The 18,649-nt window shown below is 43.6% G+C and overlaps 1 protein-coding gene and 1 long non-coding RNA gene across 3 annotated transcripts in view; one reads left to right on the forward strand and one right to left on the reverse strand.

The window, feature by feature from the left end:
* Positions 1-18,649, forward strand: part of LOC106732361 (uncharacterized) — a 116,149-nt gene that overhangs the window by 9,254 nt on the left and 88,246 nt on the right. The window lies entirely within an intron of this gene.
* Positions 10,160-18,649, reverse strand: part of MSANTD1 (Myb/SANT DNA binding domain containing 1) — a 32,512-nt gene continuing 24,022 nt past the window's right edge. Inside the window, exon 4 of the mRNA XM_025187341.2 lies at positions 10,160-11,227. Within this exon, the coding sequence (XP_025043126.1) occupies positions 10,987-11,227 (241 nt within the window). The 3' untranslated portion in view covers positions 10,160-10,986. The remainder of the gene's footprint in view (positions 11,228-18,649) is intronic.

Raw genomic sequence — 18,649 nt, forward strand, 5'->3', positions numbered from 1 at the left:
TTGTCCTTCAGGCGTCCAGTGAAGTGCTATCTTTACAATGGTGTCTGCCTCCCTTCTCATCACGTGCCCTATCCATCTCCAGCGTCTTCTCATAATGATAGTGGTCATGTCCTCCTGGTGGCATCGCAGGAGCAGGTCGTGGTTGGAGATTGTTTTCGGCTAAAAGATGCGAAGTATCTTATGAAGGCTGGTGGTGTGAAAGGATGAGAGCTTGGCACTGTTGCACTCTGTCATCTGCCAGCACTCTGAGCCGCATAATAGTGTTGATATGACACAGCTTTGGTACAGCTTAAGTTTGATGTGGACACTGTACTGTGTCGATCTCCATACATTGTTCATACTCCTGAGGACATTTCTGGCCTTACTTAGTCTGCTCTGAATGTTGTTCTTGGTGCCTCCATCATGGCGGATGATGCTGCCTAAGTACATAAAGCTGCCTATGCTGGGTAAGTCTGCATCATCTATCTTGATTGGTGCTGGTGAATCTATATTGAGAATCATAATCTCTGTTTTCAACATCGTGACTGACTGGGTGATGTGGAAAACAACAGCAGATGTGTCAAGAGGTATCAGATGGACACCTTTTTCCACATTGGAAGACCTTGACTTTGCGGATGATCTTGCGTTACTTTCCCATACCCATGAACACATGCAGGAAAAGACAACACCTATGCACCTTTGGACATCAGGTTGGACTAAGAGTTAGCCAGAAGAAGAGTAGTGCAGATATGACGCATCCCTGTCTGACCCCAGTCTTGACTTCGAAAGATAGATTGCAGTATCCTATGCTACATGTGAAGTTGGTGTAAAAACTCTTAATGAGCTGGACCACTTGTAGAGGGATTCCGTAGGCTCTCAGAATGCACCAAAGGCTTTCTCTGTGTATGCTGTCAAAAGCCTTCTCAAAGTCAACAAAGTTTATGTACAACTGTCTCTGCCACTCTGTGTACTGCTCTATGATGTTTCTCAGGGTGAAAATCTGGTCTATACATCCTTTTCCCTTGCAAAATCCAGCTTGTTCTTTTCTCTGAGACTTGTTGACAGCATCTGAAATCCGCTGGATGATGACCTTGGCTAGGATCTTGCTGGGTACGGATAGAAGGGTGATCCCCGTGCCAATTGTTGCAGTTGCTGAGTGCTCCTTTCTTAGGAATCTTGATGATGACTCCTTTGGTCCAGTTCCTTGGGTATCTGTTGTCCTTCCCAAATTGCTGCAGACAGTGGTTGGAGAATGGTGGCTGCAAGTTCTGCGTCTGCTTTAAACAACTCCGCGTCCAGGTTGTCAGGTCCTAGAGCTTTGCCATTTTTCAGGGATCTGATGGCTGCACTATTTCTTCTTTCTCTGGTAGATCAATATGAATATCAAGGTCCTCCTCAGCTTCTTGAATGTCCGCTTCTTCAGGGGCTTGTCTATTCAAAACCTCTCTGAAATGTTCTGTCCAGAGTGCTTCTTGATCTACCCTGTTGACAGTAACTGCCCTTGTTTGTCCTTAACGGGGGCACTTGTCCTGCCATGATACTTGCCAAAAACAAGCATGGTGATTCTGTACATGTTTCTTTGCTCCCCTTGATTAGCTGCATCTTCAGCTTTTGTTGCAAGGTCCTCCATGAAAGCTTGTTTGTCTGCCCTTACTAACTTCTTTACTTTTCAATTTGCCTCTCTGTAATTCTGCTTGTATCTTTCTTGAATTCTGGCTGATTTGGCATCTACCAGTTTCTTCTTTATGTCCCGTCTCTCTTTGATGGCTTTCCATGTATCAAGCTTAATCCACTCCTTCCTCTTCCTATCCTTGAACCCAGACAGGCCTCGCTGCTCTTTGTGTAGGCTGATGCAATCTGTTCCCATGCCATGTTGATTTTATCTGTGATACTGGTAGATATGTCATCCCTTAAATCTTGCAAAGCTTGAAATCTGTTCCTCAGTTGAATGGTGAAGGCAGCCTTTGTGGTGACATCTCGTAGCTTTTCGACATTGAAGCGTCTTTGTATGGATGTCTTAATACCTGTTCTTCGCAGCTTAAGTTTCACAAGTGCCATCACTAAATTGTGATCTTTACCAACGTCCACTCCTCTCTGCACTTTCACATCTTGCAAGCAGCATCTCCATGTACCATTGATCATCAACTGGTCGATCTGGTTCTTTGCCATTTGGTGAAAACCAAGTCAGCTTGTGAATGTTGCGGTGTGGGAAGAGAGTCCCTCCAATGACCAGATTTTTGACAGAATAAAACCCTACAAGTCTCTCACCATTATCATTCATGGTGCCACACCCATGTCTGCCCATGGCCCTGTCATAGTGTGTGTCGTCATTTCCCACTTTGGCATTCAGATCACCCATGATGATGGTAAGATATGGTGTAGTGTAGACTCCAATTCTGCCTGAAGCTGCTCATAGAAGATGTCTTACATAGAAGGTGTCCTAACATTTTATTTGCTTTTTTGACTGCCGCTGCACACTGAGTGGATGTGAACTATCCACAATGACTCCAAGATCTTTCTCTTGAGTAGTTGGATCTAAATTAGTTCCCATCATATTGTATATATAGTTGGGATTAGTTTTTCCAATGTGCATTACTTTACATTTATCAACATTAAATTTCATTTGCCATTTTGTTGTCCAGTCACTTAATAAGATCTTTTTGAAGCTCTTCACACTCTGCTTTGGTATTAAGTATCTCAAACAGTTTAGTATTATCTGCAAATTTTGCCACCTCACTGTTTACCCCTTTCTCCAGTTCATTTATAAATAGGTTGAATAGGATTAGTCCCAGTATGGACCCTTCGGGGACACCACTAGTTACCTCTCTCCATTCTGAAAATTTACCATTTATTCCTACCCTTTGTTTCCTGTCTTTTAATCAGTTATTAAGCCATGACAGGACTTTCTCTTTTATCCCATGTCAATTAACTTTACTTAAGAGCCTTTGGTGAGGGACCTTGTCAAAGGCTTTCTGGAAATTTAAGTACACTATATCCACTGGATCCCCCTTGTCCACATGTTTGTTGACCCCCTCAAAGAACTCTAGTAGATAAGGCATGATTTCCCTTTACAGAAACCATGTTGACTTTCCCTCAACAAATTATGTTCATCTTTCTCTGTGTAAAAGTTTTACACAAGGAAACCTAATGAAGATGTTCGTCCTCTTTATCAGTGAAAGGGGGATATGCACACTGGTCCCCCCCCCCAGGTAAAAATTATTTACACTGGGCTTGATAATAAGCAAAGGGGTGGGGGTTGAGTACAAATGGTAGGATTTAAGCAGTTGCAATTGAAAACAGACAGATCAAAGTATGTTACTAAATGAAAAGAAATGCATAGCTAAAAAACTTATTGACGGCAGATTCTTACCCTAAAGAGCTGTTCTTATTTCAGGCATAATCTTCAAGTCAGAGACAAACTCTTTCATCAGTAATGGCTCTCGTCAGCACTTTAAAACTATGAACAGTCTCATACTTCATACTTTGAACTTCTCATACAAGAATGATACATGCACCAAAATAGGATATACAGATCCAGACAATTGTAACTTTAAAATTAATAGGTTATATTAGGTATCTTGTTCAAAGCATCTCCAGTTATGCATATTAATATTCATGAGGCAATTTTCATAAAGAATGGGGGAACCATCACAGGAGTCAACCATTCTCTCTTCTTAAAAGGAGAGAATGTGTTCTCTTCCTCTCTTGGATACTCTCTCCTTTTAAAGGGGGTATTATTGTGTTCTGGGAATAACAACAGCAATTAATTTGGGAGAGAGTAGAATATGGCCGTAGTCCTGCAATCTGATTTCACATGTGAACCTTATTGTGGTTAGTGGGACTCCACACAGCTGTAAAGGTGTGTCCACATGAATAAGCTTTCATGGTAAAAAGTCTCCCAAATGTAAAAGAATTGTGATCTGATCATCCACCATCTACCATCATGGGATCTGATCCTGGAAATATACATAGCTTAGTAGTGTACTCACCTGAACAGTCCCATTGATCAGAACATAAGTGCTCATAAGATCAGTATGTCAACTCACACCTTTGAAACTCTGTTTGGGTCAGTGGGTGTTTCCCATGCATCCAGAAAGCCACAACATTGTCAGTGTAAGGTCAATAGGTAGATCAGAGAAGAGATATCAAGATAAAAATCTGAATGAAAGTTTTTCCATGTGAACAGGAAAAGAAGGCCAAGGCCTCAGAAATATTGTTGAGGGAAAAAAAGTCAAGATTTGTAAATAGCCGGGATTTGTGGGGAAAGAGAACAAAATCAAAGATGAAAGTTTTAGAGGATGCTGGTGTTGTCAGTAGTAACAGAGAAAGGAGGAAACAGAGGGCTTGGAAGAAAAGATAAGGCCTTCATTTGGTCATACTAAGTTGATTGACAGACACAAAAGGGAAATGTTAGGGTTTTTTTTTTTTTTAGTTCTACACTCTCACTCTCTATGTAGATGAGCAAACACAAAAAAGATGAAAGTTCAAAAGCTTGACACTCTAATCTCATCAACATAAATTGGCCTACTAAAAGATATTACCTCACCTACCTTGTCCCTCTAATTGCTATTGTCAACATAGGAAGATCCTGTCTAGTTACAATGCAATCCTGTTATTAGTGGGACTTGCAAAAAACCCAAAACCAACTCCTCTTTGAGGTAAAAAAAAATATTTGTGCTGCTATGCTCAGATATTTCTCTAATAAAAATAGTAATATTACTTTAGGTACATCATTAGTTATTTGACTAATGTTTCAGTTGAGGGCTGCATAAAATATGTTAACACACTAAATTTTTCTTGCATTTTTCTTTTATTCCTTGTTACAGTCCTAGACAAAAATTTGAGTATCTGGGTGTCTTTTCCTCCATTTTGGCTATTTCTAAGTTTATTTTTTCCTCTTTCCCTTTTCTCCTTAATTAATATTTTTCCATTCTTCTAGGTTTTCTCTCCTTCCTCAGTTTTGTTTTTTAATCTAACCTGTGTGCAAGTCTCTCACTTTCTTATATCTCCCCTTGGCCCTCTTTAACTTCTCTTCAGCCAACATAGAGTTTCCTTCCCCTAAATTATACGTGTGCATAGAAGCAGTATCTTAAACTTGCGAAGCCCACCAGTCATCTTAATGTTAGAACAAAGTGTTCAGGTTCTAACTGGTGCTAACTGAATCTCTCAAAAACTTAATCCTTACCTGAAGCCAACTAACACATAAGAGTGTGAAATGTATTCTAACATTTGAAAACAAAAGCAGGGAAATTAGAAGAGGACTATATATTATTCCCTATGCATATATACCCCTGACTAGAATTTAATCACCATCCCATTTTGCTTTCTGTTTACTTGGAGACTATCTACATTGCAGAGTGTGATGGCACCTCAGGCTGATATATTCTCTAGCTTTAATGTAGCTATATTGGGTACCAGAAGAAGCAATGACAGCTTGCTTTACTCATTCAGCTGGTGTATGCTGATTTTTCCAGAGTTTCAGGCAGGCTTACCTCCCAAGAGTCTGAAGCATGAGCTGTGATGACTTCACTCTTCTGATACCCAAGATACCTAGATGAAAGCTAAATCAAGTATATCCATAAAAGCTGAATTCATATCCCATTATTGTAGGGTAGCCAAACCCTAAATCAGCCATTTTAAAATAATTTCTTAAATTGAGGGAGGCACCAGCCAGTGTGGCATAGATTGAGCACAAAGGAATTTGGACTGAGTTTGAATGTGTCTCAGAGGCAGTTTAGGCTGTTAAGCCTAAGCCACTAAAATGAAGTAGCTTCGTTTTGAATGAGAGAATTTACTACTTAGGTAACAGAATAAAACCTCTCAATATTACTATGGAGGTAAAAGTCAAACAGCATGTAAATCAGGATGGCAACTAAATAGTTTACTGTACAAAGTTCAAAGATGTGTTTGGCCTAGTGTTGCCAAGTGATGGAATTTATTATTTTAAGATTCAAGCAGCTAATTTAAATACAATTTGAGTGTTATTGTTTCTTCTGTGAAGTGAGGTGGGCATTTCTTTAATAATAGATAGCACAAACAATAGGTACTGAAGAGAAATTACCTGAATTTGCCAGGCTGGAAGCATTGTTTGAAGGTACTAGCCCACTTAAAGGCTGACCAAAGATGCAACCAGAGTGTTTATGCACCCAAGCCCAGTTATAATTTTGCTGAAAACTAAAGTGCAACAAAAGAAAAAAAACTAATATGAACTAATATATTTGGTCAATGCAAGGTTTCTTTTGATTTAATTATTAGTAGACCTTCATCTAACACAGTGTTGATATCAGACATATAAATAGGTATATATGCATATAGAAAGAGCAGTAGCACAGCTCGCTTTATGGTAAATAATATAGACAATACAAACAACTTTAAAGATAAATTCAGAGAGGGAATGTAGTCTAGTGATTAAATTGGGAAATGGCACAGGTGCTGCCAATATGGCTTAGGCCCTAGGGCAAACTATGTCTTAGCCTGTTTACACAGTAGGTGGGAGGATGCTTCCTAGTGCAGGTAAACAAACATGCAACTTCTGGTTGAGCTAGAACTCATAGGCTATGTCTACATTGGCAAGATTTTGCACAAATACTTTTAATGCAAGAGTTTTTGCGTTAAAGTATTTGCGCAAGAGAGCGTCTACACTGATCCGTGCCAGTGCAGACGCTCTATTGCACAAGAAAGCTCTGATGGCCAATTTAGCCATTGGGCTTTCTTGTGCAAGAAATTCATGTTGCTTGTCTACACTGGCCTCTTGCGCAAGAGGGCTTATTCCTGAGCGGGAGCGTCATAGTTCTTGCGCAAGAAGCCCTGATTTCTTACATTAGAACATCAGTGTTAATATATATAATATAATGGAGATTGCCTCTCTCCTAGAACTGAAAGGGACCTTGAAAGGTCATCAAGTCCAGTCCCCTGCCTTCACAGCAGCACCAAGTACCATCCCTGACAAATTTTTGCCCCAAAGCTCTAAAAGGCCTCTGCAAGGATTGAACTCACAATCCTGGGTTTAGCAGGCCAATGCTCAAACCACTGAGCTAACCCTGAGCCCAAAAACTTGCAGGCAGTGTAGACACAGCCCCCAACAGCAATGTGGCTGCTGTGGTATTAGCAGTGGCTTATGCTAGCAACCTGAGAATGTTCCCAGGAGAAAAGGGGAGCTTGTATTCAGCTAGCATAAGTCATAGCCCGTGTCACCGTAGTCACACTGCTAATTATAGCATGCTAGTTTAAGTAGAACTAGAATGTCTGGCTATCCATGCTGAGAAGACCCCCGTCATAGCTGTCATTGTAGATATATCCTTAGACTACATCTATACTACATACTGATAGCAGTGGCATGTAAGGTGCATGTAGCTACATGCTGCAGTGAGAAACACAAGCTGTGTCCGCTGTGGTGTGTTACTTGTATCAGTGAAAAGCTTCAGCAGCTCCCCACTGCCAGACCCTTTCTCTATTATGGGAAGGAAGTGACCTCTCCCAACTGCCTCCCCCAGCCAGCGTCTTTCCATGTGCAGGAGAAGGTTCCAGCTGTAGGAAGTTGGGAAAGCAGAAAGCCAGCAGGAATCATCCCCTGCACGATAATAATGGAAAGTGGTATGATTACATAGTCTTATTTTGACAAATAAGATATGATGAATTTTGCACAATTTAAAATACCGTGAAAAGAATTTAATTTTTTGAACAGAATTACCCCAGGAGTACCTACAGAAGAGAAAAATTCTAGTAGTGGGGAACTACAAGATTCTCTGTTTTAAGGGTCAGCAACCTTTCTGAAGTGGTGTACCAAGATTTATCCCTCCTGGCCTGGGCAGTGCCACTCTCTTGAGAGGGGTGAGGGATTCTCTCTACCACACACTCCATGGACCACCTGTGTCAATGCAAACCTTTCCATGGACAACCAGTTGCTAATGGAAACTCACCATTAATTACATAATTACGCCCAAGCCATTTTGCTAGTACTACAGCTGGGGAGAATAGTTGAATTTAAATTATTAAACAAATTAAATATTTTAACTCTCATGTTAGTTGATCAAACTTCATTTTAAATAAAGTAAATTATGTTCAACACAAAAGGTTTCAATGTTTTCTTTATTTATGGCAGGGGTGGAGAACCTTTTTTGGGTCGAGAATCACTGACCCACAGAAAAATCAACTGCAGATCACACAAGTGAGAAGCAATAAAACTCCTCCCAAAACCCACAACCCTCAGTGATATGGCCCCCAACTGAGACCTCACTCTTCTGGTACTCCACGGGGTAAGGGGAAGATACAGGGAGGACTGAGGCTCAGGGCTTCCCATAGGCCAGATTTACTTTTCTGGAGTTCCAAAGTTAGTGGATTTTGTGGATCCCCTTAGGCTCTGAAGTGGGAACAAAAATGAGGGGCTCAATGTGCAGGACAGGGTTGCCAGTGAGTAGAATAGGGATGAGGGTGCGGGAAGAGGTGAGGAGGGTAGGGTCTGGAAGTTTGCTGGCAGGAGAGGGTGTGGGGTGGCGGTACGAGAGGGAGTTTGGGGACAGGAGAGGGTTGGGGGAGTAACACAGAAAAGGTGAGAGAGAGAGAGAGAATGCAGCCAAATAACTAGTTGGAGAGGAAGGCAAAGTGAGGAATAAAGGAAAGTATAGCTTCTGCAAAGTAAAATTGTATCTCCCCCTCACATCTTCCCTCTGCTCCAGCCTCGCTCCCCTCAGCCCCATGATTCCCCCCAGCCTGAGCCCCTGCATCACCCCATGCCCCTCAGTGCCCTAGGTTGCCCATTGCTAATCTACACTGCTACTTTTTACATCCATGCTAAAAGGGTATACCAAAGTATGTACTCTGTTGCCAAAAGAAGCATATAGTGTAGACATATCTTGAATTTCTCTGTATTTAACATGGAAATCATTACCTTATATTTAACCTCTGTAGAAGATCAATATTACCTACATCACAGCAGTATTCTGAAGGTTAAATTAAACGTCACGTGCTTTGAAATTGCTTGGATGGCAAGACTGTTATATAAATGCAAGCACTATTTGAGAATTCTGGTCTGTAGCCACTAATTGGAATACTTTTTTATATTTTTTATAAATGAGTCTAATCAGTCCTTAGATGGCCTCTTGCTTCACAAATACAGCAGGAGCACTATTAACCTAGCAGTAGTAATAGTTGTTTCTCAAAGAGCTAACATATTAATCTAGATCCAAGAAGTTATTTATTCAAGGTGATTTTTAATGAAATCTTACTATATATATTTTAGAAATGGGTGTCTGTCTTCCATCCGCGAGTCCATTTTTTCAAGAACTCCTAAATGGTAAGAACTAGGACCACTAAATTTGTTATGCAGCTTCCTCTTATCATAACTTAGATAAGGACTTGGTCGTGCCAGGACAATGGGATGTGCCTAGAATTTGATTCTCATAAAATGGAAAAGAGGAGGTTTGACAGGAGGGACAGGTATTCTGCAGAATGACCACAAGGGGGCAGCAAGGAGCCAGAGATGGGGATTGAGCCAGGAGGGTGCAGGGGTGTGGAAAGGAACAGCTATCTACTTTATATTTCAGAGAGTTTGCTTGTTTATGTGTCTGTCTATCTCCCCCAGCCAGGGGACATGCATCCCTCCACTGGCTGTGTCTGATGCAGCAGTCATGGACAGGTGCTTCTCGCCTTGCCCGAAACTGCTGTGGTGAAAAAGGATTGGTGTTGTCTTCTCTCCCTGGTGCAGCCTTCATACTGAACCTTTCACCCTTAACCCCATCCTGCAACAATATTTTAAATGAAGAAAACATGATTTGACTTGAACAATGCTGGATAAATCGTCTAGTACTCTATAAATATAGATAACAAGAACACTGCTTGATGATTTCTAGACCATCCTTTAGGATTTCAGTGGCTTCTTGTGATATTAATGTTGACCACCCTAATTTCATTCAAACCATTCCTTATAATATATTGCTTCCATGTAGCATATTGACATTATTTCATCAACAAGAGAGACTGTTCTGGAAATGTGTTATTAAAAATGAATTTTCTACCTTACTTCAAGACAGGCATGTATTTGGGGCATCCAGGACATAGAGCTCTGTATTGTGTTTTAGAATGAAAACTTCTTGGGCAGTAGCAGTAATTTCCACTGTTTTACTCTGTCTCGAGCACACTGTCTGCCCAACAAATAATAAATAAGGTTATCTTTGTCTTTATTTAACTTGAGGGAGATATATATAGATATAAATATATACACACAGTACAATATGTTTATTTTGTGATAGAGAATAAGTGGAGTTTTCTAATTGTTTGTTGTTCATAAAGTCAACAGATTCCAGTTAATAATGAAAAAAAATTATACATTTAATATCAAAATCAAGTCCAAGTACTTTCAATACAGTTTAGTATTCAGTATATAGTTTTATTTTTTTATCAAAAGTGTATTTGGGTGGATTATTTAATATTTCATTTTTGAGTACTGTTCATATCAACATGGAATTTAAAATAACATGTGTTTCGTGATCTCAGCTACCTCTTCACAAGAATCATAGTTCATGCCACACAACCACTGCGTGTGTTTCAAAATTGTGAATCTAGTTTCTAGCTTGCACAAAGCCAGAATTGCAGTGAATGTGTCTGGAAAATATGCTACTGTTTTCTCTCAGAGTAGGTCAGGTTGCAGACCTTGATATGAAGCAGAACACAACACTGCTACTTGTAAGAGAATACTTGACCTTAGCATAAATAGTTCAATACATTTCATTTCCCAGAGCTACTCATCCCTTAACCATTTAGTACAAAAATAGTTACAATTAGGTATATATTGCACCAGTTTCCTCACTGTTATTACTTAATGACACAAAATCCTGGACTGGATAGATCCTACCCTGCATTAACTGTTCTCTTTGTTTCACTAGGATTACACTAATATTTAAATTTCCATAGAAAACCTGGGAAAAGGGCAACAGACACACATAAGGTGTGTGATAGTGGATTTCTAGAACATTGTTAAATAGTGTAATTGAGTAGCGTTCACAAAGGAAGCTACACATTAGACTTGGAGATCATTTTCTCCAGTAGGTTCATCATTCTCTCCTGTAGCTGTAGGCTTTGAACTTGAATGATGTTTTGCTGATCCAGAATCCTGCGCACTTCCCTACAGGTTTCTTCCATAGCTCTGCTTAACTTCTTTTGTTCTTCCAACATGGCTTCCATTAGTTTTAGTTTCTTCTTTTGGAAACTACAGCTTTGCAGCTTTCTTTTCTTAACTGGTCTTTCTTCAGCTCTGAAATACAAATATGTTTGTATATAAAACCTTCACATTTGACCAACTTACATCAGGGACCCAAAATTCAATAGCTCTTTGTGTCGAGATATGCCTACTAGAGCTAACAACTACTAACTTTATCCTACTATAGCTTTAAAAAGTGCATTTTTACAGTTCTATCATTTAGAAGAAGTTGCTGCTGAGATTCTGGTAAAGACCTGGGAATTTCTTTGTTTTTAACAAAGGTTTACTTTACATAACACAAGGTAGAATATTAACCTTTTGTCCTGATATTTCTTACCCTTTACGCACCAAAGTTTTATTGTGACAGTCTGTCTGCTATCGTTGAAGAACTTATCTTGTTAAAAAGTCTCAGAGGGGTAGCCGTGTTCGTCTGTAACTTTAAAAACAACTACAGTAGACTTCCGTTAATCCGGAACCTATGGGACCTAGGTGGTGCCGGATTATCAGATATGCTGGACTATCAGGAGGTACTATAAACTGGTTTTATATATATATATGTATATGTGTGTGTGTGTATATATATATATATATATATATATATATATATATATATATATATATATACACACACACACACACTGTATACATTATATACTGTATATAAAGTGTTCTTAACCCTTTTTATTGTACATACTGTATACAGTACAGGCAGTCCCCGACTTACGTCGGATCCGCAGTTACGAACGGGGCTCGCCCCGGAGGACACGGACTGCGGGATCTCGCGGTCCTGCCGCCCGTGTACTCCGGGGCTTTCTCCGCGTCTCCCTGGTCTGCAGACCAGGAAGACGCGGAGCAAAGCCGCGGGGGGGCTCGGGCAGCGGGGCAGCCCAGGCGCGCCTGGGCTGCTCCGCTGCCGGCTTCCCCGAGGCTTTGCTCTCCATCTCCCAGGTCTGCTGGTCTCTAGCAGGCCAGGGAGACGGGGAGCAAAGCCGCGGAGGACCCAGGCGGCGGGACCGCGGTGCGTCTCGGTCCGCCGCCCACGTCTTCCTGGTCTGCTGGGGTGGGGGGGGGGGGGGCGCAGCTAGTACGCCCCCCCCCCCCCAGCAGACTAGGCTTTTCTCCAGAAGCCTGTGGCAGAGCAGCTGAGGCGCTGCCGGTTGGTCCCGCAGCGCCGCTCTGGGCGCTACTGGACCAACCCGGCAGCACCCCAGCTGCTCTGCCCCAGGCGTCCTGATTCAGCCACTGCTGGTCAGTTTCAGCAGTGGCTGAATCAGGACGCCTGGGGCAGAGCAGATGGGGTGCTGCTGGGTTGGTCCAGTAGTGCCGAGGAGCGGCGCTACTGGAGCAACGCAGCAGCACCCCAGCTGCTCTGCCCCAGGCGTCCCCAAGTCAACTGCTGCTGAAACTGACCAGCACTGACTACAGGAAGCCCGAGGCAGGCTTGCTCTGCCCCGGGCTTCCTGGAATGAGCTGCTGATCAGTTTCAGCAGCAGCTGACTTGGGGACGCTTGGGGTTCTTAAGTTGATTCTGTATGTAAGTCAGAACTGGTGGTCAGTTTCAGCAGTGGCTGAATCTGGACGCCAGTTCCGACTTACATACAGATTCAACTTAGGGACTGTAGGTTTGTTCTTATCTTGTACGTAACCCGGGGACTGCCTGTATACCTGTAATGCTTTCTTTTTTTAAGCCTTTTTTACCCTTTTTGCTCAGTTCAGCTGCTGCCGCTGTTACCTTGTGACTCATTTTTTGCCGAAGCTCACTCACTATGCTCTTGCCATTTTGATGCCGGACTATCAGGAGTGCCGGACTATTGGATGCCGGACTATTGGAGTTTTACTGCAGTAGTCTGTCGCACCTTAGAAACTAACTATCTATATCTATATATAGTTAGTTAGTTATATTGCATCATGAATGTTTGTAGGCAAAACCCACTTCTCCAGATGGAATTTCTAACTCCATAGCTGCAGTATCCCATTGTTACAGATCCTACAGAACTTTGCAGCAATGAGGCTATTTCCCCCTCCCCTGTGGTGCAAACCAAATCTCAAATACTGTCCTTGAAGGGAGGGAGGGAGGAAGGGCGTGTGCGTGTGCATGTACACCTCTCAATCAGCCTTTAAAAATCGCTCTCTGTAGTTTTCCTAGACAATCACCACTTTATAGGGATATGTGTAGTAAGAAAAATTAACTACTACTAGACAAAATAAAGTTCTTGAGAAATTCAAATAGATTATATCTGATCTTTCAATTCAACTCAAAAGCTGCCTAGGTGGATAAGACTAATATTTAAATTGAAATATTTAATATTGAAAAGGTTGCCAACCCCTGAGCTAGGCTATAACATGACTGGATGTGTACAGACTGGATGTGCTCCAGCTCAGCCCCCTACCCCCCCCCCCCCCCCCCCCCCCGCAGCAGGGAACCACACTGGTGCTCCAGCCTCATGTCCCCTCAAGATTAGAGCACCAGCGCTGGCTTCCTGCGGGGGGGGGGGGGGACCCCAAGGCTCTACACCAGATCCAGCTTGCGGGGAAGCATGCATGCTGCTGCTTCCTTTCCCCCTCCCCCACCTGAGGACAGCAGCACAGGGACATGCTTGCTGGAGGCTTTCCCCACTGCTCCAATTGGCCAGAATCCAGCCAATTGGAAGCAGCAAGTGGCAGTGCCTAAGCTACATTGCCTGCGTGTGAAAGCAAGTAAGTGCCTTCACCCCCTTATGCCCATATCCTACACCCCCCCCAACACCACACTCATTCCCACACTGAGTCCCCTCACTCACTCCCTCCACCAAGACCTCACACTCCCAGCCTGCACCTGCCGCCTCCCCCAGCCAAACGTGCTGCCACCAGCCTGCTTCTGCCCCCTCCCCCGACCAGACACACTTGCCCCAGCCTGTTTCTTCCCCTGCTCCCAGCCAGACACCCTGTCCGTCCCCCATGGCCAGACACCTACCACCAGCCTGCTCCTGTACCTTCTACTGCTCCTGCCTCTTCCCCCCGGCCAGACACCCTACCCCCAGCCTGCTCCTGCACTCTCACTTCTGGACAGACCCCTGCCCCCAACCTGCTCCTGCACTCCATCTCCCACACAGATCCTGCATCCCCATCCCTATCCCTCACACTCATTTTTGGCCCCTCTCCAGAGCCTGGGGGGGGGGGGGGGCATAAAATCCATTAACCATGGAACCCCAGAAGAATAAATCTGGTCTGAGGCCTTGAACCTCAATCCTCCCTGCTCTTCCCCTCCAGCATGAGGCTGGAGCACCAGGGGAGTGAGGTATTTCAGAGCCTATGGTCAGGGGAGCGTGCAAAGTCTCACTCTATGCCCTGCAAGTGCCGCACGCCCCCGGCGGGGGAGGAGGCTCTGACTGGCTTGGGGACGGAGGAGCGGTAGGGTGTCCGCAGGCCAGATTTGGCCTGCGGATGCTCTTTTGTTCACCCCTGTCCTAATATATGGCTCTTTAGAGGCAATATAGTTGGAGATGATCTAAAAGGAAATACAAAATAATTGTTGATAAAATTTGCAAATGATAATTTGGCAGAATACTAAATAATGATGAGGGAAGGGCAGTCATTTAGACTGATCTGGATTCTCCTTGTTAGGTAGGCCAAATCAAACAAACTGTGTTTTAATACAGCCAAATGTGAGATCAGACATCTAGGAATGAGGAACGTAGTCCAGACTTACATAATAAGGGTCGGTATCCTGGAAAACTGATAAATAGATTGAGGTTTCACAGTGGACAAACTCCTCAATATGAGTTTCAAATGAGGAATTGTGACAAAAAAAGTCCTAATGAATTCCTTGGATGTAAGATTGGACCTCCCTGGTCCAGCATCCTTGGGACCTGACCAGTCCCAGACAAGGGAGTTTGCTGGACCAGGGGAGACCTGGGAGGAGGACTGCTAGACTCCCCACTGAGCTCCTCTCCCCAGCCTCTCATCCCTGCAAGCTACAATAGCCCCCTCAGAGCTCCTGACCCCATCTGCCTTGCAGCGGGCCTGCTGGAGCTCCCAGCCCTGCCAGCCTCGCGACATCCTCACCAGAGATCCCAGAAGCTCCGCTGAAGCCCTGCGGCCCCACCAGAATTCCTGGCAGCTCTACTGATCTTGCAGCAGCCCTGCCACCCCAGTGGATCTCCCAGTGGTTCCCCCAATTCCCCCCAGCTGCGGTTTCCACTGCCCCACAAGCTCTGGACCCCTGCCAGCTTCCCCACCCTTACAGCTGTGGGCTTTGGTACTCCCCAGGCTCTACTGCACTTCAGGCTAGCTCCACTCCCAGCAACCGGCAACCTCTGCTGTTGGGACTCTCTAGTCCCACAACATGTGGTCCTGCCTGACCACGAATGTTGCTGGACCAGAGAGTCCCAGACCACATATGTTCAACCTGTCTTAACTGGGAAGGAGAGGATTTTACTATTGTGCATGGAATTGGTGAGACACTACTAGAATGCACTATCAATTTCTGGTGTGCACAGGAAATTTTAAAGGATGCTGAAATATTAGAGAGGGTGAAGAGAAGAGCCAGAAACATGATTTGCGGGGTACAGAAAATGCCTTAAAAAGCTCAATCTAGATAGTTTATCAAAAAAGAAGATAAAAGGTGACTTGACCCTAATGAATTAAGTACATTTCAGGGGAGAAAACACAGGGTAAAAGGGCTCTTTGGCCTAGTGCAGAAAGGCATAACAGAACACAGTGGCTCGAAGTAAAAACCAGGCAAATTAAAAACAGAAATATTTAACAATGAGTAATTAATCACTGGAACAGACTACAAGGGAAATGGTGGATTATCTAGCTCTTGATGGCTTCAAATCCAGACCATATGCCTTTTGATAAAAAAAAAGTTATTGGGCTCAGTACTGCAATAAGTGAGTGAAATCTATTTATAGTGTAATTGATTTTTTTGGAGGTTTAAGAGAATACACTATTACATAATATTGTCAGATGTTCTTATATAATACAAGTTCAGAAATGGGAGGAAGAATGGGCTATAATAGCAGAGATAAAGGAGGAACAAGGCAGAACTGGGAGGCAAAATCAGATCAGTATCTTAGATGCCTATATACAAATGCAAGAAGTATGGGGAATAAGCAGGAAGAACTTGAAGTGCTAATAAATCATAGAATCATAGAGCTGGAAGAGACCTCAGGAGGTTATCTAGTCCAGCCCCCTGCCCAAGGCAGGACCAATCCCAACTAAATCAACCCAGCCGAGACTTAAACACCTCTAGGGATGGAGATTACACCACCTCCCTACGTAACCCATTCTAGTGCTTCACCACCCTCCTAGTGAAATAGTTTTTCTTAATATCCAACCTAGACCTCCCCCACTGTAACTTGAGACCATTGATCCTTGTTCTGCCATCCATCACTACTGTGAACAGTCTTTCTCCATCCTCTTTGGAACCTCCCTACAGGAAGTTGAAGGCTGCTATCAAATCCCCCCTCACTCTTCACTTCTGCAGACTAAACAGACCCAACTCCCTCAGCCTCTCCTCATAAATCACATGCTCCAGCCCCCTAATCATTTTGGTTGCCCTCTGCTGGACCCTCTCCAATGTGTCTGCATCCTTTTTGTAGTGGGGGGCCCAGAACTGGACACAATACTCCAGATGTGGCCTCACCAGAGCCGAATAAAGTGTAATAATCACTTCCCTGGATCTGCTGACAGTGCTCCTCCTAATGCACCCTAATATGCCATTAGCCTTCTTGGCTACAAGGGCACACAGTTGACTCATATACAGCATCTCATCCACTGTAATCCCCAGGTCCTTTTCTGCTGAACTGCTGCTTAGCCATTCAGCCCCCAGCCTCTAAGAATGGTTGGGATTCATCCGTCCCAAGTGCAGGACTCTGCACTTGTCTTTGTTGAACCTCATCTGATTTCTTTTGGCCCAATCCTCTAATCTGTCCACATCACTCTGGACCCTATCACTGCCCTCCAGCGTATCTACCTCTCCCCCCCTAGCTAAGTGTCATCTGCAAACTTGCTGAGGGTACAATCCATCCCTTCATCCAGATCATTAATAAAGATGTTGAAAAAAACTGGTCCAAGAACTGATCCTTGGGGCACTCCGCTAGAAACCGAGCACCAACCTGACATTGAGCCGTTGATCACTACCCATTGGGCCCAACAGTCTAGCCAGCTTTCTATCCATCTTACAATCCATTTATCCAATCCATACTCCCTTAACTTGCTGGCAAGAATATTTTGGGAGACCGTATCAAAAGCTTTGCCAAAGTCAAGGTATATATCCACAGAGCCAGTTACCTCATCATAGAAGCTAATCAGATTGGTCAGGCACGACTTGATCTTCGTGAATCCATGTTGACTATTCCTGATCATTTTTCCTTCTTCCAAGTGCTTCAAAATGGATTCCTTGAGGATCACCTCCATGATTTTTCCGGGGACTGAGGTAAGTCTGTAGTTCCCTGGATTGTCCTCCTTCCTTTTTTTAAAGATGGGCACTACATTTGCTTTTTTCCAATCATCCGGGATCTCTCCCGATCTCCACGAATTTTCAAAGATAATGGCCAAAGGCTCCGCAATGACATTTGCCAACTCCCTCAGTATCCTTGGACGCATTAAATCCGGGCCCATGGATTTGTGTATGTTTAGCTTTTCTAAATAGTTCCTAACTTGTTCTTTCCCCACCAAGGGCTGTCCATCTCCTTCCCATACTGCATTGTCTAGTGCATTTGTCTGGGAGCTGACCTTGTCCATGAACTCAGAGGCAAAGAAAGCATTGAGTACTTCAGCTTTTCCCACATCACCTGTCACTAGGTTACCTCCCTCATCCATTAAGGGCCCCACACTTTCTCTGATCACCCTCTTATTGCTAACATGCCTGTAGAAACCTCTCTTGTTACCCTTCACATACCTTGCCAGCTGCAATTCCAATTGCACTTTCGCCTTCCTGATAACTCCCCTGCATTCTCGAGCAATATATTTATACTCCTCCCTAGTCATCAGTCCAAAGTTCCGCTTCTTGTAAGTTTCCTTTTTGTGTTTACACTTCTCATGGATGTCCCTGGTAAGCCAATCTGGTCACCTACCATATTTGCTTTTCTTGCTGCACATCGGGATGGTTTCTTCCTGTGCCTTTAATAAGACTTCTTTAAAATACTGCCAGTTTTCCTGGACTCCTTTCCCCTTCATGTAAGATCCTAGGGGATCCTGCCCATCAGTTCTCTGAGGGAGTCAAAGTCTGCTCTTCTGAAGTTCAGGGTGTGTATTTTGCTACTCTTCCTTCTTCTTTTGGTCAGGATCCCGAAATCTACCATCTCATGATCACTACTTCCCAGGTTGTCACCCACCTCTACTTCCCCTGCTAGTTCCTCCCTGTTTGTGAGCAGCAGGTCAACCTGCCCATGTCCCCTGGTCAGTTCCTCCTACCAAGAAGTTATCCCCAACATTCTCCAAAAACTTCCTGGATTGTCTGTGTACTGCCGTATTGGTCTCCCAAAAGATGTC

This window comes from Pelodiscus sinensis, chromosome 5 (genome assembly GCF_049634645.1).
Source record: "Pelodiscus sinensis isolate JC-2024 chromosome 5, ASM4963464v1, whole genome shotgun sequence".
Lineage (NCBI taxonomy): Eukaryota > Metazoa > Chordata > Testudines > Trionychidae > Pelodiscus > Pelodiscus sinensis.